This window comes from Musca autumnalis, unplaced genomic scaffold, assembly GCF_047663935.1.
Source record: "Musca autumnalis isolate F117 unplaced genomic scaffold, ASM4766393v1 scaffold_5, whole genome shotgun sequence".
Classification (NCBI taxonomy): Eukaryota; Metazoa; Arthropoda; class Insecta; order Diptera; family Muscidae; genus Musca; species Musca autumnalis.
Genome location: NW_027412088.1, coordinates 12648874 through 12672418, shown reverse-complemented (window position 1 = coordinate 12672418; position 23545 = coordinate 12648874). Strand labels below are relative to the sequence as shown.

Sequence of the window (23545 nt, the reverse complement as noted above, 5' to 3'; positions counted from 1 at the left end):
CCTGAGGAATTTTACTTTCAAATAAATGGTTTTGCTTTGGTAATTTAAACGAACTTTTCCGTCATGCCGCCCTCAAGTTGTGGACAAAGAAAAGTGAAGATTCAATATAAAATCAAAAATTTTATGAACAACTAAAAATAACATATATGTTTGCTTAAAATAACCTACCTTTTTGGGATTTTATGTTGATTGTTGAATCTTGAATTATATATTCATCCTCATTTTATTTCAAAATTTGCATATTAATTTATGTACATCTTTATATGTATATATATTCTTCAAAACCAACATTTCAATAAATTGTTTCTTGTTTCTACCAATCGATCCATTTTTTTCTCTGGATGCAAATTAAGTCTTAAAGTAGTTTAGCAATATTTTCTTAAATTAAATATTTTGTATGTTTGTATATACGAATGTGTTATTACGAATCAAACCATCATGGACTGCATAATTTCTTGTGTTTGTTTAACATATTTGGCAAAGTGTGTATCTGGCTTAGGATCCAAATCCAATAAAGTGATTTTCGTAATAAAGTGTTGGCCATTTATGCAGATCATATGGGGATTTGTGAATAAACTGCAAAAAAGTGAATGAAAGAAGATTTGTGTGTGTGTCAATAAAAAAGTTTTCATTTTAGTTTTCATTAACACATTTTGCATTTCGTTTTCAGGCAACTTACCATTCTGTCATGTTTTGTTTTGATATTTGACGAAAAGTTATCATTATGGAGCAATCCAAGGCTGTGGCAGCTAAAAGGTATTGTTCTTCCTCATTCAGTTGAGAAATTTCCAATTTCTGTTGTTGACTTTTGAATTTCTTGAGTAATTCCGATAAAATGTCATAGGATTTGCCTTTTTTCTTTTGATAGTTTTCCTGAAACATGTGAGAGAGAGTTTTCTGAAAATATCAAAGAAGAGAAATAGAAAAATAAATGGGGTTTCAAATGTTGTTATCATATTAAATTACAAGAGAATTAAATATAACCTATAAATTTGAGGAATTTTGTAATTTGTTAAAATCACAAATCTTAAATATTTTAAATGGAATTTTAAATACTTTCGTAGGACCCTAATGTTGGATATTTGAATATATTTCTTCATTTGTAGTAGGTGTAAGTCACACATCGTGAAATTTTAACATATTTTGCGGAAATTCCAAAATTTCTTCATTGAATACATTTGTAAAATATTTTGGTCTCGGAGTCGTTCTTTTTGAAGGCACATGATTTTAACTACATATAGGAACAAGGCATATTTATATAAGGTAGATGCATGAATTATAAAAATTAACAAATTTAACAAAAACAACCTTGTTGTTATTGAAAATTAAATGTCAAAGAAAATTTTAAATGACCCTATTATTTAAATTTTCTCAGGAAAGTAGAAAAAAGAAGAAGTATTTTATGGTAGCAAATTTTTAATGAGTAGACTCTCACGGTGCTCTTGAAGCAACTTTAAATGGAAGGTGCTTACACCTGGGAAGTTTTTGCGGATTCTAAAACTACAATGTTCATAGATGAGAAACATCAAAAGACAAAGAAAAATCTCCGGAGCGCTTTTTCAATAAATCGCGATTGAGGTTTTCACGATTTGCTTGCTTGCAAGTCCTATCGAAATGGGACTAAAGAAAATGTTGTGCAAAAGGACTGTACAGGAACGACTCCAACGCCAAAACTCAGAACAAAACCCCTTACTAACCAATTATCTTATGAAGGGCATGCCTCAAGAAATGTGTGTTTATTTTTGGTCCTAAAACACTGTGCAACAAAATGGAAGTGAAAGTTTGGGGCACGGAAAATTCCTCTTGTGGAAGAAAGTTCTTGGTGAGTATATTAAGAACCCCGAAGGACAGATCCGCCGTGAAACGGCCACGAAAACGCAACAAAATCGATTAGTTGTCAATGAGAGCCGTACCAAAAAATTTCTGAGGGACATTTTTGCAGAACATTTCGAAGATGAAAACGTCATCTTGTGGTACTTTTATAGCGGCTCTTAAAATAAAGGATGAAAAGGACATTGAAGGAAGCGAGTTAGAAGGTCGAAGTGCTCTACGAAAATAATCCTCATTCGATTTGACTGAAGAAATACCATCTCAAAAATAAGATAAATCAACAGTAAACAATGATATAACCCTAATTCCTGATGGCTTACAGGATCTCTAGCAAAAACTTCATCACGCCATAACGCGGAAGTTCGACTCACGGCGGATCTGTCCTTCGGGGTTCTTTATATACTCACCAAGGGCTTTTATCTCCAAAAGGAATTATCTCTGCCCCAAAATTTGTGGTCACAGTGAAATAAAAAGTTAAATAATTAGTTCCTAAAAATTGAAACTTCTTATTTAACTACTTTATTGTGGTGGATATCCTCCTTTATGCGCCATGGCTGTGTCGGGGAGGGAGGGTGATTGGGATGGCTCTCACGGTAACACCTGAACAAGTACTGCAACGAAAGCATCTTATTGTTTTGCTGTACTGGAAGAATCTTTGCCACCTGATGTTGATGGTCCACTAAAGACATGAACCCATTCTGAACAGTATGAATCTTATTCCATTGCTCATCATATAAATTCGAAGGCCAGTTTGTGGTCTCCTGCTACCGTCGACCACGACATTCAACTCTTTTCCAAACTGCTCTGTTCATGTGGTGAACACGGTGCCGAAGATTTAGTGGCTGATATCTACACATTCCTCGCGTGGTAAAAGTTGGTAAGATCGGTTAAATAGGAATTCAATTTTTCACATATGTCATCAGGGAAGGTACCTGACGCCAGGATCGTGCAATCATCCGCTTACGTTACAATATCGATACCGTGTGGCGGGGTGGAGTACAGGAGGGGTAGAGGTTAAACAGTTCCAGAGATATCACCCCACCTTGGGGAAAGGGTGTTCACTCTACAGGGTTTAGAGTTCTTGTTCCTGAATTCCACGTACGACTGGCTTCCACACATATAAATGATTACACTGTGCAACAAAATTAAATTTTTTCAAAACGATGCGAAAAATCGTTTTGATCATGAAAGTAGAGCTAAAAATATGAGACACGTGTATCGGCGTTTTAAAAGTTTACGTCGGAATGTAACCAAAATAGGCGGGGCAAGTTCCGCCCATTTTTATTTTTTTCGAAATATTCGAGTTAAGATATCTTTGAATCCTCGCATTTCAGGTATATAGTGTCTTTGACAACTTTACAGAGGAGTATGTGGGCAATATTTTTGTTAAAAATTTTAACCCTCATGCCGTTCATCCAACGGATCTTTTTTTACCTTTTTTCAAAAATCTTTCAAAAACTACTTAAAAATGTGATTGTATCAAGTCCAAATATTCTACAAAATTGTTCGCCATAAAATTTTACTATAGGTCTCAGAATACACCAAATCTGTAACTCTTGTCTAATCGCCAGGAATCTCTAAAAATGAAAAACACGTTTTAGGGTTAAAGTCGGACTTCATCTGAGTTTATTCAAAATTGTCCCACAAAACATAACTTTAGAGAGATGGTGTCAGAGACAAAAATATTCTTCGTCAAATTTCACTATGGGTCACCAAAGAAATGAAATGTCTATTTACATTTTATAGCATGAAAATAGCAGTATCAATTTTGCTGAAAAAATATGGAAATATTTCCCAATTTTTTTGATGAAAAATTTTTCCTTCTTTTTTGAGTTGGTACATGGAAGTAATATGAAACTTGGTTATAGATGAAAAGTGTCAAAGGATGAAAAATTCTACACAAAATTTCACTATGAGTTTCAAAATAAACTATATATCTATGTATACTATTTCCTTAAAAAATTAGATTACAAATTTATATATATACACTCCCCGTCAGTAGAATAGAACACCTACATTTCGGTTAATGTTAGTTTATTTATCCCGAAGATAATGAATCTGCATTTTTAATCTTGTGGGGATTTAAAGTCTATGATGTTCCGTATCAAACACAGAAAAAATTCAGTTTCTAGTTCTTCGCGAAATGATTTTCTGATCATTTTTCCGATAGTACTATGAAAAATAGCCATTTATTTTTGGTCAGCAGGATAGAACAGTCATTTTATTTTCCCGATTTTTTGAAATATTAACGCCGAATTTCCCTTCAGTCGATAAAGCAAGGCTTTCTAATCATTTTTCATCAAAGAAAACCTATAAATAATTCCGCGAACACCGAAATAACAGCGGTAAGGGGTTTAAATTGACAGATATTTGAAACATCTCGGAATATCAATAGAAGTCGCGCAGTTATGTCATATTTCTTCACAATAAGATAGAATATGACACAGACAACCTCGACGGATACAATCGAGTGCTTCGGATGCTGATAAGATGGAACATTTTCAAAATAATTATGAAAAACGTAAAAATTTCTTATAAAAACCCTGATGTTTTGTTCAATAAAATGTTTTTTCCGCGAACAAGTCTGCCGTTTAAAGGTTTGGAAATATGCTCCACATTTAGAGGAAAATAATCTGATATCAAAACAACCGCTATTTTAATACACTGAGGGAAATTTTAGCACATTTTCAAATTGAACACATCCTTTAGACTTTGAATTTTATATGTGTTCTTATTTCGGTGTCCCCGACTGTTCTCAACAGTGTTATGCTCCAATATAAATGGACCAGGTTATGCTCTCCATACCGGATTTTACGAATTTGTAGTTTTTTTAACTGAACTCGCAAATGTAAAAGCCCCGTTTTCGCGGAAAAACACAGTCATGGAAATTGAGATTTTAGGTTTCGTATGTTGTTTTAAAAATTACTAAAATTTCTCTAATTGTATTAAAATAACGGTTGTTTTCGTATCAGATTATCTTCCTCTAAATCTGGAGCATATTTCCAAACCGTTGAACGACAGACTTGTTCGCGGAAAACCCGTTTTATTGAACAAAACACCAGGGTTTTTATAAGAAATTTTGACGTTTTTCATAATTATTTTGAAAATGTTCCATCTTATCAGCATCCGAAGCACTCGATTGTATCTGTCGAGGTTGTCTGTGTCATATTCTATCTTATTGTGAAGAAATATAACATAACTGCGCGACTCCTATTGATATTCCGAGATGTTTCAAATATCTGTCAATTTAAACCCCTTACCGCTGTTATTTCGGTGTTCGCGGAATTATTTATAGGTTTTCTTTGATGAAAAATGATTAGAAAGCCTTGTTTTATCGACTGAAGGGAAATTCGGCGTTAATATTTCAAAAAATCGGGGAAATAAAATGACTGTTCTATCCTGATGACCAAAAATAAATGCCTATTTTTCATAGTACTATCGGAAAAATGATCAGAAAATCATTTCGCGAAGAACTAGAAACTTAATTTTTTCTGTGTTTGATACGGAACATCATAGACTTTAAATCCCCACAAGATTAAAAACGTAGATTCATTATCTTCGGGATAAATAAACTAACATTAACAGAAATGTAGGTGTTCTATTCTACTGACGTGGAGTGTATTAGGATGAAATTATATGTTTTAATTTTGGACTGTTAATTTTACATAATTCCATATTGGATCAAAATCTAGCAAAATCCTTTACTTTTTGGGAACATTGTTAAAGAAAGAAATGTTCCAAATTAAATTTCATTATGGGTCTTTAAATAAAAGAAATCTGTAACCATAGCATATAACATTCTTAGCAGCACTTGTTTTTGATATATATGTTTTAGGGCCATATTTCCCAATTTTCATACAGATTGTCGTTGTGATTGGATACTGTAAATATCATATTGATGGTTTTTCGTTGTGAATTCATACAGAAGATGTACGTTCCATTCATAATGCTTTTGAAATATTTGTGGTGCATATATATTTGGAATATAAAAAGCCCACATTATACCTGCGCAAATTGCGTATTTTTATTACTTTCAACTTAAATTCCGTAGTTTGGATAAGCCATTGGTTGCTTATATTGTAACTGAAAATACATTAGGTCAAAATACTATGGTCAAGTGAAAATATAGGTGTCATATGGAGAGCCCATTTGGTCCAAAAACTACAATGGTGGGGCTAACTCTTACTTTGGTGGCATTTACGGAATTAATACTAGAATATTTGGATATTTGGATTTGATACATTCACATTTTTAAGGATTTTTGAAAGATTTTTGAAAAAAGGACAAAATACCCATTTGATGAACGGCATGAGGGTTAAAATTTTTAACAAAAATATTGCCCACATACTCCTCTGTAAAGTTGCCAAAGACACTATATACCTGAAATGAAAGGATTCAAAGATATCTTAACTCGAATATTTCGAAAAAATTAAAAATGGACGGAACTTGCCCCGCCTATTTTGGTTACTTTCCGACGTAAACTTTTAAAACGCCTATACACGTGTCTCATATTTTTAGCTCTACTTTCATAATCTACTCGATTTTTCTCGTCATTTTTTTTTGTTGTCGCACAGTGTTATTGAACGTTTCAAACTTGGCCGGAGGGTTGTCTGCTCAATGTCCACAAACAGCGTGGAGTGCCTGACAGTATCATCCCAGCAAACCAAATGTCTGATGTCCGACATATCGGAACAATTTCGGAAGCAAAATCGTTTAGATTTCGTATCGATTTCTATACGATTTTTCGTAGGGGAATTCGTACAGATTTCGTTCCGATTTCGGAGAAAATGTCGGAAGTAAATTTCCCTTCGAATTTGCTAATGTTTTTCTTCCGATTTCGTTACGAATTCGGATCGATATGTCGGAAACAAATTTCCCTTTGCACAACAACCACCTTTTGTTTATATCTAACAAGCAACATTTTAGTTTGTTGTCGAAAAACAAAATGGTTCGTTATAAAATTCGCATATACATTTTTTAAATATTTTAAATATAAATGCAACATATAATAATTCAAGCTAGAACTGATAGACTCAACATATTCGTATACAAAGTTTACATTGTTCTACTAGAACTACAAAATGATAACAACAGTGAAAATCATTAGATATCTTTGAAATAATAATCTTCCAATAAAAAATATAACAAAGAAAATTTATCAATAAAAAAGAGGCATCAGAGAAATTTTTTTTCCTTCGATAATCATACGAAATTATTCCAAAATCGTTCAGAAATCTTTACGAAAGTTCGGAAGGTACCTCAGATTTTCATACGACATTATTCCGAAATCGTTCAGAAATCTGTACGAAAATTCGGAGGAAAAAAATCGAATTCCGAATTTCCCAAGGATTTTCTTCCGATTTCGTTGCGAATTCTGACCGAAATCGATACGATATCGCTCCGACATTTCGTTCCGAAATTATGTCAACCACTTCATACAACTTTCGTTAAGATATCGTTACGATTTCGGATCAGATATCGGACGTAACGTCCGAAATTTGTTCCGATTTCGTTACGATATCGGTACGATTGGTTTGCTGGGATTACTTGATAGCCATTTTTGACGCTGGTGATTACTAAGGCCTTTGCTGCGGGCGACAAAAGCGAAATCGGTCTGTACGATTCACTTTCGCTGGCATCCTTGCCTGGCTTCAGACTTCGGGAGCAATGAGGGTGGCTAACGACAAGTTGAGAATTTTAGTGAGATACTGTCATAGTGAGATACTGCCATATCGACATACTGTCGATTGAAATAACTTGCGCACCTCTTTTGTTCAGTCAAATTAACGTCGCCAAACGTGACTAAGGTACTGTTTTCCCTCCTTCCAGGGTTCGAGATCGATTTAACCATTGCTCATAATTCGCTTATACCGGCTCCAATGTTGCAACTCTTCAGACGACCAACCTGTTAACATCCAGTGTCAGCTCCCTGACTCTGGGGTCGCTGGGGTTGGCACGATGAAGCTCATTAAGCTCATTTGGTGATCCCGTCGCCGCTGCTGGAAAGTTTGGTCTCACTTCGGATATTCGACCAGCAGTTATATGGCGAGCGGCTGTAGCGGTGATTATGTCTCGGAACGTCCTTTCCCCTACCCGTACATCAGAAGGATTGGGAAGATTTCTGAAGCGGTGATTGATGAACCCTCTGAAACTCGCTCAATCACCTTTTCCATGATTAACGACAGTGCGGCGTTCAGATGTGAAGAAATCGGGCGGTCTGCTGATGGAGATGGTCTGAACCAAGAGAAATTACGGGTTGCCAGGTGACGTCATTTATTATACCAGGTGACACGATGGTTATGTCTGGCGAACTGTGACACTCTCCTCTAATTCTGGTAGAGGACTTCAGCCCTCTGGTCGTTTGCGAGGACCGAATGCCACATTTCATGATGCGCATTAAAGTCCACCAAGATGGTTATGACCTTCCAAAAGCGGGCTAATGTCAGGCTCGTAACCTGATATATAGCTATCTTTCGGTGGGATGAATATGTTCAGCAACTCAACCACGGCAGTTCCACACCTAACTGCTACACTCCATGTACGGGTCATTAGAGTCAGGCTCATGCGAGATAGGTCTGTATTAAACAGCCCGGTGTAATAGGAAAGCTAATCCCCCACCTCCACTTCTGGTGCGATCCTTCCTCAGTAACCATCACAACACTGTAAGCTGCAGTTGTTGTTGAGCTTGGTTACATGTACTGCCGCGATCTTGATATTCTTCCGACTCATGAAGTCCATAATTTCATCGATCTTACCTCGGAGTTCCTTGCAATTAAACAACAACGGCTGGTGTTAAATGCTGCGTGTGCGGTTGCTGTTTGGGGAGACTGCAGAGTTTCGTAATCTGACGACGACTCACTGGGGGCTGTGTTCACGCAGCATGCAGCAACATATTCCCTGTCGTAATCCCTCACGTGGACAAGTCCAGAGCAATCCCTTAGCTATATATAGGGCCCATGGAAACTTTGAGACCCCAGTGGCACGTGTTAACATATTCCGATTGTACTCAAACTTTGGCAATCTTAAAATCTAACAAAACTAAAAACTTTAAAGGGATGCCGTATAAAAAATTTTACATCGATTTTTCCCTTTGAGTTAAAATCAGTCTAATGTACACTGAGGTGGCAGCCGCTGGCCAAAACACGGATGTTATATGGTTCCGGTCAATCTGGTACGAGAGAACCCGCTTCCGTGGGTTACACTTATTTAGGTGAGAGAAGAGTCCATATTTCACGATGTAAAGAAAATCTCTATCTCTATGTGGTTGACCTGTCCATGGGATATTAGGCGAAGGGTTATCCAACCACTCACTACCAATGCAATAGATTTTTTTTTTGTATTGCTGATAGACACAGAACATATTCTCCCACCTTTAAAATATATCGTGTGACTTAATGGGATTAAGGCTGATTTAGGCCCACTCATTATTATAAATCTCAAACAAACAGAAAACAAGTTCCGGCTTTCCAGTTTAGTGTATGTATTTTTCTCTGGATGTAAATGTAACCTTCGAAAACAAGCCTTATAGCTACAACATTTTTAAACAACAAAACATTGTTTGTTTCAGATCGCTCGTATGCAAAAGCATATAGTCTCGGTATCACCCGATTTTATGTATTCCTATGGCTTTCGTCAAATATTTCAATAGCTTTGGTTATCGTTTAGATCCCCTCAATAAATTACTAGTCTATGGTTTCCTATATTTTTAATCTATCTGTACAAATCGGGTTGTTATTATGTTATGAGGATTTTGACTCAACGTCGACAGTTGGAGTTTGTAGTGACCTTGTTTTAACAGTTAAGCATTAATAATCCCCTAAAGTTAATTCTTAATTTCGTACTTCCTGGGTACTATGTAAATGGACTTACATGGAAACTAAAAAAGCCATTATAAACCGTTGGTTTTGTCCTAAATTTTTTGCTACAACTCATCCTTTCGCTTTCGAAGGATCTACCGCTACTTTGGTTTACATTTTTCTTTTTTCATTTCTCTTTTATATATAGTTCTTAAAACGTTTTATCACATACATTTGTTCTATGTTCAGCTCCAACAGATGAAAGTGTGAAATCACTTAAATGTTAGTGTGTGTGTGCGTACACCAATCGTATCGTATGTGGGTGGATGTTAGAAAAAAAGTAAAGCTTTACTCACCTTGGCCAACAACTGTAAATGTAAAATTCTTTCCAAAACACAATTTTTTGGTAAGCTCAACATTTCCGGTTTATTCATTGCCGCAACAGAGACATCACTGCCAAAGGATGTGGGACAATGGTGTACTGGATCACTACTGGCACACACTAAAGACGATTTCTTTCCATCATTGAATGTTGTTGTGGTGGTAGTAGTCGTAGTAGTGATGGCTGACACTTTACTATTTGACTTAGTGATGATGCTGCTGGTGTTAGCTTTAGACAAAGTTGTGTTAACTTTTGTAACATCCGATTCCGGTTCTGTTTCCGCTTTGATTGTTTTTAGTTTTTTACAAGGCGTCTCACTGGTATGTGGTCTACCATCATCATCACCACCATCATCGTCATGTGATGATTGCATAGCAGCATTCATTTGGAGATGACTTAGCCCACTTGCCTTGGCCCCATAAACCATATCTTTTGCAGTGTTTTCATTTGCATAGACTGCATTGGTTTGGGCGTTAGGAGGGCTGGTGTAGTCTCTTAGGAGACATGCCAGTAGCAAATCTTTTATAACTTCAAGTTTGTCACTGCAAAAAAGTAGGTTCGGTTAAATTTGTTGTTCACTAATAGATATGTAGTTATTTATATTTAAAGATGAAAGTAAGATTGTATTATTCCGCAAGACTTTGCTGTATAGAAATTAAAAAAAAACTGTTTCCCATGAAAACCCTGAAAGGGCACACTTTCTCATATCAATGAGTAAAGCCCGATTCTCTATTTAGTTCAATAGTATCCCCTTGTTGGAATTGCAAAATTTCATGTCTGAAAAATACTTAGGAAACTGTAAGTCGATATCACGCTGAGGGGTTATTGCGTTTGTGGGGAGAGAAGTACTAGTTTGTATACTAAAACAAGTAAAAAAGGATCAGTCGGCTTTGCCGACAGAGATATACCCTCAGCCTGTGTGAATTGAAACACTTTTTTTTAAAAAATTTATATATTTAAAGGGTTTTGAAAATTTAGGGCGTATGAACCGATAAAAATATGAATTTGGATAGAAGCTCACAAAGTTTTGCGGGGAAGGTATCGAAAGGAGTGGACCGACATATTCCATTTTGAAAGTGGGTCTTATTTTGGGTGTCATTCCCCTCGATAGATATCGCGACCACCTGTCGTTTCAGTTGGTCACCATATAGTTCACAGGTTTTGGACCATTATATCAGGAAGCCTACGAAAAACATGATATCGCTGTAAACAGGACCACTAGGTAAAATTTTTCAAGGGATCCTCGCACAGACCCTTAACCGTGTTGCTCTGTTTATGAGATATTGCGCGTACTATTTTAGCTAATATTTTCGAATTTTTGTGGTGGAGGTACCGGAAGGAGTGGATCTACAAGCACCACCTTCGAATTTCATCTAATATTCGAAGAAATATTACGATATGCAAAGTGTGGATCAACTCAGTATTTGGTTCGAGAGTTGTCGTGTTCTCCGGCATCTACATGGTGCCATAGAGGATTTTTAAAAACGTTGGGCTATTTTCTCAAGAAGTATGGACTTGCCCCTGAAACAACTTTTACCGTCGTAATTGAGGCAGCGAATGAAAGTTGTTTCAACACAGCTCAAAGTGATTCCAGAGCAGTTCTTAAAGTGAACTTATCCAAATATTTGTGTGGGAGGTACCCGAAGGAGTGGACAAATATAGTCCATATTCGAACCTGATATATATTTGGTAGATATATTGGGATGTGTAAAGTATGGAAATCGGTCACTACCATCAAGAGTTATCATGCGCACAATTTTTCCGAACAATTTGAACTCTTGGGGGGAAGGTACCTGAAGGAGTGGACAGATATGGCTTATCTTCGAACTTAAACTAAGTTTGGTCAAAATATTCAAGAGTTATCTTGCGCTCCAACCACTACACACGGTGTCATAGGGATTTTTTGCACCATTCAGGCTATTTTCTCAGGAAGTGTGGACTTGCCCTTGATGAAACTTGTACTGCGGTATAGAGGACAGTGAATAGAAGTTGTTACAACAAAAATCAAAACGATTCGAGAGCAGGTCCTAAAGTGAACTTTTCCAAAATTTTGTGCGGGAGGTACCCGAAGGAGTGGACGGATTGGGTCCATATTGGAACCTCATCTAAGTCTAATATAAATTTCACGATGTGCAAAGTAGGGACCAAATCAGTTACTCCCTTTAAGAGTTATGGTGCGCACAAATTTTCCGAACTTTTTTTTTGTGGGGGAGGTAACGGAGTGGACCGATATAACCTATCTTCGAACTTAAACTAAGTTTGGACAAAATATTACGAAAGCCAAATTTTAAGCTAAATCGGTTCATCCGTTCGAGAGCTATCGTGCGCACCAGACAGCCAGCCAGACAGACATGGCTAAATCAACTCCAAATTGTCTGAAACGGATTTCGTCCAAATATACTTGGGGTCTAAAACCATTATTTCGATGAGGCACATTTTGTCCGTATGAAAGTGTATATACCCTCGTTAGCATAAATGCTGAGGGTATAATTATAATGTTGTAACAGAGACCACAAATATAACTAAACATTTGTACGAGAGGTGTATGAAGGGGTGGCAAAATATTCGCCATTGGCATATTTTGCAGATAAGTTATCTGAGGGAAATGGCCGACATAATTCATCTTGGAAATGGGGTGTAATTCCTTCCGATAGTTACCGTTTCAAGCTGCCAATCAAAATGGTCATCGTATCATTGTTACAGCTTTTAGACCTTATATCAGGAAGCATGGACTTACACACGAGACAATATATCGTTGTAATCCAAATGTAATTAGCCCGCAAACTGTACTTAGGCAACTTTTTGAGATACCCGAAATGTTGTCCGGTATAGACATTTTGGGAGTTGGTGTATTGACGTTGTATAAAGTTTCAACAAAATAGGCTCTATCAGATCGTAAGTTATCGTGATCAGCACTTCATTTGTGAATGGTTTTCAGTTATATGGTTCTGGTTCCTCTGGGTGACAGGTAAGTGTGTTTAGATGAACAGTTAAACAGATGCAGCGTATCGTGCGGTACCAGCCCACATGCAGGACATGTGTTGGGGATCGTTCGCCTATTCGGTATCAATATGAATTGAGCTTGGCAGCTGGCATTCTTTTGCTGGGATGGATGGGGTGGTCTCCGAGTACGGCATTCAACCTATATATTGCAACTGCCTGTTCATGCTATCCAAGTCTGCTGGATAGGCCAGTTGATCTAGAGGTTGCGGTTTGTCCTCGGTTCTATATCTCTATATAATATATCTCCTGTCATGCCTTGGTAGGGCAAGAGTATGGCATAGGTGTTTAAGTCGATAACACCCAAGAAGTTATTGCACCGGCATCATGGTGTTGTAAAATCTTAGTATCTTCATGATGGTGTTCTACAGTTGTCATGAAGGGACACCTTTTAGTTGGAACATATGAAAAATTCAAAAACACTTATATTTTGATGCAAAATTTGAATTTTGACCTCGAATTCCTCTGCAACTACTAGAACGAATTTGAATGTTGTTAATGCCGCAGAAAGTTGATTGTGTTATCTGTCAAACAAGAAAAAAATATAAAAATATCTCTATCCGTTCAAAAGTTACAGAGTTTTGACCAGAAAAAACGATTCTGAACCATTGTGCACCGTAGGTTATTTTACAGCTTTTGGAACGTTATGTCAGGACTTGACCACGACGTTATATTGCTGTAAAGAACCGCCGAAAAAATGATTCTTTGTAATATTGGCCGCTAGGGCAACTTTCAAAACGATCGGCGACTTGTTCTTAGACAACACTTGTGCGAAAGTTTTTGAAATTTTGTGTGGGAGGCATCTGAAAACGTGGACCGCTGAATCGGTTACTTCCTTCGAGAGTTATTGTGAGCGCCATTTTAGCGAACATTTTGAACATTTGTGGGGAAGGTCCCGGAAGGAGTGGACCGATATGGCCCATCTTCGAACTTCATCTAAGTTGGTATAAACAAGTAAGAAAGTGTCAGTCAGCTGAGTCGACAGAGATATACCCTCAGCCACGTACCCGAAGAAAAAAAGTTAACACAATACTCGTACTTCTGTAGGTTTTTTAGCTGTTGGGAAAATTTTCCAGGATGGAAAGGGCCGCAAAAAAGTACATGTTGCAACAAAATTCAGAATGATCCAAGACCCGTAGGAGTGATCCGATGTAGTACATATTCGGACCTAATACAAATCTGCAGGAAATTTTTTTCTTTACAAAAAAATTAAAAATAATCATAAAATTAATAAGTTTCAGTGTTCTATTTTTAAATGCACTAAAAACTAGAAAATAAGTATATAATTAAAAAAATTAAGTAACAGTGTTTTATTCATAAATGCACTTAAAAATAGAAAATAATTTTTCATGATGGAATCTCTCAAATAAAACGCTTGCATTTGAATGAAAAATTGTGACAACATTGAACGGCAAGCGTTTTATTTGAGAGATTCCATCATGAAAAATTATTTTCTACTTTTAAGTGCATTTATGAATAAAACACTGTTACTTAATTTTTTTAATTATATACTTATTTTCTAGTTTTTTGTGCATTTAAAAATAGAACACTGAAACTTATTAATTTTATGATTATTTTTAATTTTTTTGTAAATGCATTTTTAAGATTTTCAATTTTATTTGTATATACTTGAGATTATAAATGATATTTAATGATGGTGCCCATATAGCGGTACCACCCGATTTAAGTTGTTTTGAGGATCTTGTCTTAATTTTTAGTCCGAAGTGGCAGTAACTTGGCATTTCCAGTTCCAAGTTGTACAGAAACTTCCCCACCAAAATTGTGTACATGATTCAGATTTTGAAAAAAGTATTTATTTTTTGACCGTTTGTGTGCTTGTGTGCTTGTGTGTGTGTGAATGTGTGTAGTAGTGAACATGTGGAAAAGGCAAGTTGAGAAGGGGAAGTTCGGTGAAGGTTGTTTGGAAGTTCGGAGGGAGGTGGAAGTTCCTAACATCCACCTTCGTAACACCATCCCTTCGAACAACCTCCACCGATCTTCCGAACAACCTCATCCAAACTTCCGAAAAATCTCCTCCGGACAAACTCATCCGAACTTTCAAACAAACTCCTCGTAATTTCCGAACAACATTCACATTAACTCCGAACAACTTCCACCGAACCTCCGCAAAACCACCGCCGAACAACATCCTCCGAACTTTCCCCTCTCAATATGCTCTTTCCATTTTCAACGGAACCCCAAAACCAATTTAGGCCGTAAATGTAGAAACAAACTTTAAAATGCCTTAAATTGGGTAGTACCATATGTCCACAATTTTTGGTGGAGAAGTTGGGAACTCGAAATCAAAGATACAGCCATTTCTGCCCAAAAATTAGAACAAACAACACTTGAAATCGGGTGGAGCCGTAATATGGGGGCTATGGACCTATGTCAAAATTTTTGGTGGATAAATTTCTGTACCACTGGGATCTCCAAATGCCAAGTTACACGCAATTCGGTATAAAAATGAAGATAAAATCCTTAAAACACTTGAAATAGGGCGGTACCGCTATATGGGGGCTATACCAAAACCAGGACCTATGTCCATAATTTTTAATGTGTACGTTTCTGTACCATTGGGAACCCTAGCTGTCAAAAAACAGCCAATACGGGCTTAAAATGACGATAAAATACCTTAAATCGAGTGGTACCGCTGGATGGGAGCTACAGGAAAAAATGAACCCATATTGGTTTGGGTTTCGTATTCATGTATTGTCATCCAAATCTGAAAAGTGTACAAAGTTTTAGTTCGATTGGTCAACTACAACTGTGTGAAAAATGAGTTACCAGATTTGAAAAGCAAATTAGATAAAAAAACTGTAAAACAGTGTAAAAATGGACCAATATTGGTTTTGATTTCATATTCATGTATTGTCATCCATATCTGAAAAGTGTGCAAAGTTTTAGTTCGCTTGGTCAATTACAACTGTGTTAAAAATGAGTTACCAGATTTGAAAAGCATGTAAAATTGAACACTGTACAACACTGTAAAAATGAACCAATATTGGTTTTGATTTCATATTCATGTATTGTCATCCAAATCTGAAAAGTTTGTAATGTTTTAGTTCGATTGGTCAACTGCAACCGTGTTAAAAATCAGTTACCAGATTTGAAAAGGGGGTCAAGTTAAACACCGTAAAAACACTGTAAGAAAGGACCAATATTAGTTTTGATTTCATATTCATGTATTGTCATCCAAATCTAAAAAGTGTGCAAATTTTAAGTTCGATTGGTAAACTGCATCTGTGTGAAAAATGAGTTACCAGATCTGAAAAGCAAAATACCGGAAATCGGGTGGTACCGTTATATGGGGGATATAAGAAAAAATGGACCCATATTGATTTTGGTTTCATATTCACGTATTGTCATCCAAATCTGAAATGTGTGCAAATTTTAAGTTCGATTGGTCAACTGCAACTGTGTGAAAAATTAGTTACCAGATTTGAAAAGCAAATTAGATAAAACACTGTAAAACAGTGTAAAAATGGACCAATATTGGTTTTGATTTCATATTCGTGTATTGTCATCCAAATCTGAAAAGTGTGCAAAGTTTTAGTTCGATTGGTCAGCTGCAACCGTGTTAAAAATGAGTTACCAGATTTGAACTAAACACACACACCAAAGCAAGTTAAATAAAACACTGTAATAAAAATGTTGTACTTAATTTTCTGAATTTAGATATATTACAATTTTACTTTTCTGCTGCATCAAAATTAATAAGATCAGAGAGGAGTTGTTAAACTATACTTTTTCCAAATTTTGTGTGGGAGGTACCCAAATGAGTGGACCATATTAGAATCCGATCTATGCCTGAAAGTAATATTACCAATAGCAAAGTTTGGCTCAATTCGGTTACTCCCTCCTAGAGTTATCATGCCCATAATTTTGGCGACAAATTTTGATCCTTTGTGGGGGAGGTACCGGAAGGAGTGGACCGATATGGTCTATCTTCGAACTTAAACTAAGTTTGGACAAAATATTGAAAGACCCAAAATTTGAACCAAATATCTTGAGCCGTTCGAGAGTTATCGTGCGCTCCAACTACGACACATGGTATTATATGGGTTGTTTGCAGTTTTCGTGCTGATTTCTGAGGAAGTATGGACTTGCTCCTGAAATAAATTATATCGTCGTAATGGGGGTAGTGAATACAAGTGGCTGCAACAAAAATCAAAGCGATTCGAGAGGCCTTAAACTGCACTTAAGCAAAATTTTATGTGGGAGGTACCCGAAAGAGTGGACCAATAGGGTCCATATTAGAAGCTCATCTATGTCTGGTAGAAGTGTCACCATGTGCAAAGTATGCACTAATTCGGTAACTCACTTCAAGAGTTATCGTGCGGACAATTTTTCCGAACATTTTTGAACTTTTGTGGGGGAGGTACCTGAAGGAGTGGACCGATATGGCCCATCTTCGAACTTAAATCAATCCTGGACAAAATATTTCGTCCCCAAAATTTGAACCGAATCGATTGATCTGTTCGAGTGTTATCGTGCGCACCAGCCAGACAGGCAGACAGACAGACGACTCAAAATTGTCTGAAACGGATGTCGTACAAACATACTTGGGGTCTAAAACCATTATTTCGATGAGGCACATTTTTGGTCGTATCAAAGTGGTTATACCCTCTTTAGCCAAAAGGCTGAAGGTATAAATATACGAGGATCATATTTTGAACTAAATCGGTTGATTTGTTCGAGAGTTATCGTTCGCTACAGCCAACGCGACAGACGGACAGGGCAAAACCGACTCCAAATTGTCAGGAACAGACCGAAACCATTTTTCAATGAGACACATTTTTGATTGTATTATAAAGAACGGACCAAGAAGCTCTGTCATACGAAACTTAGTCATGTGGCATTGATATTTTTGTAGAATTGTTTCACACATTTACACGCAGAGAAGAAATATCCCAGATAGCATTTGGAAGACTGTTTTTTCAAAAATCACATTGCGGAGTCTTTTTGGAGTCCTTTTGGTGATCAAAAACTGATTAAGTCGCTTGTATGATCAGAAAGGGACTCGAAAGTGACTCCCTGTAATGATTAAAAAAAGTACAATTTGTAATACAACAACAAATATGTAGCAATCACAAATAAATCATTGATGTGTTTAAAATGTGACCATTTTTTTTTTTATTTATTGTCACATATTAATCATCTGGAAGATTGAAAAATGCTTAATCAAAAAAGGGTCATGCAGGTGTTTGAAAAGTGATTATAAATATGTATCTTCTGATCATATTTTGAACAGATAGGTGATTAAATACTGATTGTTTGTTTTATTTTTGTTTTGTTGAAAATAATTCTCATATACACTTTCTACAAAAATTTGATATAAATGTAACGTATAATCCCAGTCAGCATTTTTTGAAAATTTTAATCAAATTCGAGTCTTTTTTGATCCGACTGCACGATTAAAAAGCTAGAATATGAGCTCATTTTCTGATCATAAATGACTCCTTTGTCGGTAGGAAAACATAACCTCGGGCGACTCGTCTAAGCAAATCACAAATGAGTCTTCCTCTGCATTAGTTTCGAGTCATTTTTGCCCATTTTCTGATGGTATATAAAGTCTTTTTCGATTCGCATTTCAATCATTTATTGGTGATTTGTTGAATAATTTGGGACCCTTTTTCGAGTCATGTTTATTATCGTTTATGAGTCTCGAAAACATTAAAAGAATTTTCTTTTTATTCTTTTTTTTTTGTTCTTTCCTTTGTTGTGTTGTCTTTTCTGCTTTGGTATGACTTTTAATTATCCCCTTTACCTGAACATGTGTTGTGTTTGTCTATACTTTTAATATTATACGATACATTTATATCAAAGTTTTGTAGAAAGTGTATATGAGAATTTTATTTTTTTATTTACAACCAAATAAAAATAAAACAAAGCAATCAGTATTTAATCACCTTACTGTTCAAAATATGATCAGAAGATACATAATTATAATCACTTTTCAAACACCTGCATGACCCTTTTTTGATTAAGAACTTTTCAATCTTCCAGATGATCAAAATGTGACAATAAATAACAAAAAAATGGTCACATTTTAAACACTTCAATGACTAATTTGTGATTGCTACACATTTATTGTTGTATTTTAAATTGAACTCTTTTTAATCACTAGAGGGAGTCACTTTCGAGTCCCTTTCTGATCACACAAGCGACTTAATCAGTTTTTGATCACCAAAAGGACTCTAAAAAGACTCCTCAATGTGATTTTTGAAAAAACAGTCTTCCAAATGCTATCTGGGATATTAAGAGTATAGACAAACACAACACATGTTCAGGTAAAGGGGATAATTAAAAGTCATAGCAAAGCAGAAAAGACAACACAACAAAGGAAAGAACAAGAAAAGAAGAATAAAAAGAAAATTCTTTAAATGTTTTCGTCTAATAAAAAGACTCATAAATGACTCCTTAAAGACTCATAAACGATAATAAACATGACTCAAAAAAGACTCGAAAAAGAGTACCAAATTAATCAACAAATCACCAATAAATGATTAAAATACGACTCGAAGAAGGACTTTATATACCATCAGAAAATGGGCAAAAATGACTCGAAGCTAATGCAGAGGAAGACTCATTTGTGATTTGTTTAGAAGAGTCGCCTGAGGTTACGTTTTCCTCCCGACAAAGGAGTCATTTATGATCAGAAAATGAGCTCATATTCCAGCTTTTTAATCATGCAGTCGGATCAAAAAAGACTCGAATTTGATTAAAAATTTCAAAAAATGCTGGCTGGGATGGTCTGATCAACCATAGTTTAATAGTAAATTAGGGCAATTGAAAAAAATATATAATGTTGTCTTAACCACATGTTCTGTGCTGACAACAATATACACTTTAACAATACCCTATTTTAATCTTGAAATATTTTTACTCTGACCATATTCCTTCGGTAATTTTTGTACTCTTCCACTTAACAATTCAACACAAATACATCTATACATATGTATGTACATTTTTTAACAACCAACATAATATTTATTGTTGGCGTTATTGTTGCTGTAAAGTTGTTTTCATTTGATGCTGCTGATAACCAAGTCAACAACATTTATTTCCTCTCAGCTTCGTATGCGGTGGTGCAGCAACAACCAAGTGTCACAGTTGTGCAAATATTAGTTGAGACCATTGCATTTGGGTTCAATGGTCTGATTGTAGTTTTATTTTTCTATTTATTCTTTGGGTTATTCTAAGCTTTACTCTCTCTATCTGCAGCGAAGTGTTGGTACACATATGACTTCAGTTTACATTGCAATTTTATTTGGCTTCAGTCTCTGATGTTTTTGGTTAGTTGTTAGAATTTATTTATTTTTCTCCTTTTTTCGGTTGGAAATTGTAAGAAAATATATTTATTTTCATTATTTATGGTTATTTTGGGAAGGACTGGTAGTAGTTGTACGCTTGTCAAAGTGCACTTATATTTTATCGTTTTCAAATCGTATGGGTTTTTTGTGCAACTGAAGCCGAGAGCGAGAGTGCAAAGAAACGTTACTGCAATGGTTGTTGAGTCAATAATTTTTAAATGCAATCAAAGGTGAAAATTGTTCGTTATTAATGGTCGCGAGGTACCAGCAGGGCAAGAAAAAATAACTAGCAGGGATTCAATACACGGTTGACAGTTATTTATTATTATTATCCTGTTTTGGTAAGATTGTTAAGACCTAATGGAGAGTATGGAGAACGATATGATTTATGTACGTGAAATTGTTAATTTAATATAAAATTAAAGATAGGAAATATGCGAAAACGTTATAAAATGCGTTCAAAACTCTTTAAATGTAGTACAATATTTAAGACATATTTAAGACCTATAGATCTGTTCAAACCCCTGAAACATCATTGGTCATTGGCCTACATCTACAAATACATACGTGTTAATGGAACTTATGGAAATTGTATAGTAAAAAGGTTTCACACAATTTAAACATAAAACTGCAAAATATCCTATATTCGCTTTAAAGAATATCCTTTTCGTTGTTCTTTCTTTTTTATAACCAACCACCCATCTGCCTATATTTTATACTCGGTTTCATATAACTATTTTCAACTTTCTTTTTTTCGTTTTTTGACTTACCTCGGAAATAAATCTTCAATTTTGGACAAGCGGCTAAGTTGGTCATCGAACACAACGATGCCATTCTTGAAGAAACGTAAATTATTCTGGGGACATGTAAAAAGTGCATGCAAAGCATTCCGCATTCGAGCTGGCACACTTTCAATAGACCCCATAAATATGCATACGAAAAGCCAAAAAAGCACCAAAAAGACAACGACACATCGATTATTGAGCAAAAAAGAGAAGAAAGAAAAATAATATCAAAAAAAGAACGTTAAAATGATAAAAACCATATTGAAAGTGAAATTGATTTTGATATTGGCTGTAAGATAATAAATTGTCATTGTAATACCTACCCGGAAAACAAATCGATGGGACAGTAATTGCTGCGCTGCTGAATTTTTTTCTGCTGTAACTAAAGGAGGAAACGAAGAATGATGAAGCACAACAGCGTTAGAACAACAACGAAAACATAAAGTAAAAAAAAAAATAAATAAAAATTTAATAAGGCACAGTGGAGAGTTTCCGAATATATTTTTAGCACTACTTGTAACAATTTAAACCGATAAAGGCATTTGGATATTAACATCTAAATATCCTCTACAATCCCTCTGCACCCCTACGACCTCTTATGTATGTATGTACATACAATTCATTAGGAATGGTAGACTTTTCAATGACCCTCAAGTCTTTCATTTATTTATCTGGAGTACACCCTTCTGCATTCTTTCTACGGAGATTCTCAGGTATTGTTCTATGTAATACCCTTAGGTCTTTTATCCATGGAAGCCACTCGGGACGCCAATCTTTTTCAAGTCCTTAAGGCTTTAATCCATGGAAGATTATCAGGCCTTCTAAATAACCTGTGGTCTTCTATCCTGGAAGACCCTAAGGTCTGCCATCCACAGAAGAACGTTAGGAATTTTGTCCATAGAAGACCCTCAGGTCTTCTATCCATTGAAAGATGCCCTTATTAATGGAAGATTCTTAGGTCTTCTATCCACAGAAGACCCTTAGGTCTTCTATCTATAAAAAACCCTTATGTCTACTATCCATAGTAGACCCATAGATCTTGTGCCAATATAAGGAGACATTTATCCATAGAACGAGACATTCTGCACGTAGAAAAAGACCTTTCTATTCACAGAATACCCTTAGGTCTTCTGTCCATAGAATACTCTTAGTTCTGCTACCATAGAGTACCCTTATGTCTTCTATCCGTAGAAGCCCTTAGGTCTACTATCCATTGAAGTCCCTCAGGTCTTCTATCTATGGAAGATCCTTGGGTATTATATCCATGGGAGACCCTTAGGTTTCCTATCCATAGAAGACCCTTAGCTCCTCTAACCATAGAAGACCGTTAGGTCTTCTATCCATAGAAGACCCTTGGGTCTTCTATCCATAGAAGGCCATTAGGCCTTCTATCCATACAAGACCCTTAGGTCATCCATCCATAGAAGACCCTTAGGTCTTCTATTCATGGAAGACCCATAGGTCTTCTATCCATAGAAACCCTTAGGTCTTTTATCCATAGAAGACCCTTAGGTCTTCCATCCGTGGAAGACCTTTAGGTCTTCCATCCGTAGAAGACCCTTAGGGTTTCTATCCATGGAAGACCCTTAGGTCTTTATAGGTGACCCTTAATTAGTCTATCTATTCTCCATAGAAGACCCCTAGGCCTTCTCTCCATAGAATCCCTTGCGTCTTCTATCCGTAAGGGACCCTTTTCTGGCCTTAGAATACCCTTAGTTATTTTATCAATAGAAGACCCTCAGGTCTAATATCCATTGAAAGATGCTCTTATTAATAGAAGATTTTTAGGTCTTCTATCCACAGAAGACCCTCAGGTTTTCTAACCTTAGAAGGCCCTTAGGTATTCTATCCATAGAAGACCCTTAGGTCTTCTATCCATTGAAGACCCTTAGGTCATCCATCCATAGAACACCCTTAGGTCATCTATAAATAGATGGCCCTTAGGTCTTCTACCCACAGAAGACCCTTAGGTCTTCTATCCACAGAAGAGCCTTAGGTCATATATCCATAGATGAACCTTTTTCTTCTATCTATAGAAGAGCCTTAAGTCTTCTATCCATGCAAGACCCTTAGGTTTCCTATCCCTTAAAGACCTTTAAGTCTTCAAGCCATAGAAGACATGCATGTCTTCTAGCCGTAGAAGACCCTTAGATCTTCTATTCAAAGAAGATCCTTAGGATTTCTAACCATAGAAGACCCTTAGGTATTCTATCAGTAGAATACCCTTGGTTCTTCTATCCATAGTAGACCCATTAAGTCTTCTATCCATTGAAGACCCTTAGGTCATCCATCCATAGAACACCCTTAGGTCATCTATAAATAGATGACCCTTAGGTCTTCTACCCACAGAAGACCCTTAGGTCTTCTATCCACAGAAGAGCCTTAGGTCATATATCCATAGATGAACCTTTTTCGTCTATCTATAGAAGACCCTTA

The 23545-nt window shown here is 36.1% G+C and overlaps 1 protein-coding gene across 1 annotated transcript in view; it reads right to left on the bottom strand.

Moving 5' to 3' along the window:
• Nucleotides 1-204: 204 nt before the first annotated feature.
• Nucleotides 205-23545, bottom strand: part of Ipk1 (Inositol phosphate kinase 1) — a 376999-nt gene continuing 353658 nt past the window's right edge. Inside the window, exons 8-12 of the mRNA XM_073992548.1 lie at nucleotides 21433-21491; nucleotides 21095-21232; nucleotides 9983-10550; nucleotides 680-897; nucleotides 205-576 (exon numbers count right to left, since the gene is read on the bottom strand). Coding sequence (XP_073848649.1) covers nucleotides 429-576; nucleotides 680-897; nucleotides 9983-10550; nucleotides 21095-21232; nucleotides 21433-21491 — 1131 coding nt within the window. The 3' untranslated portion in view covers nucleotides 205-428. The remainder of the gene's footprint in view (nucleotides 577-679; nucleotides 898-9982; nucleotides 10551-21094; nucleotides 21233-21432; nucleotides 21492-23545) is intronic.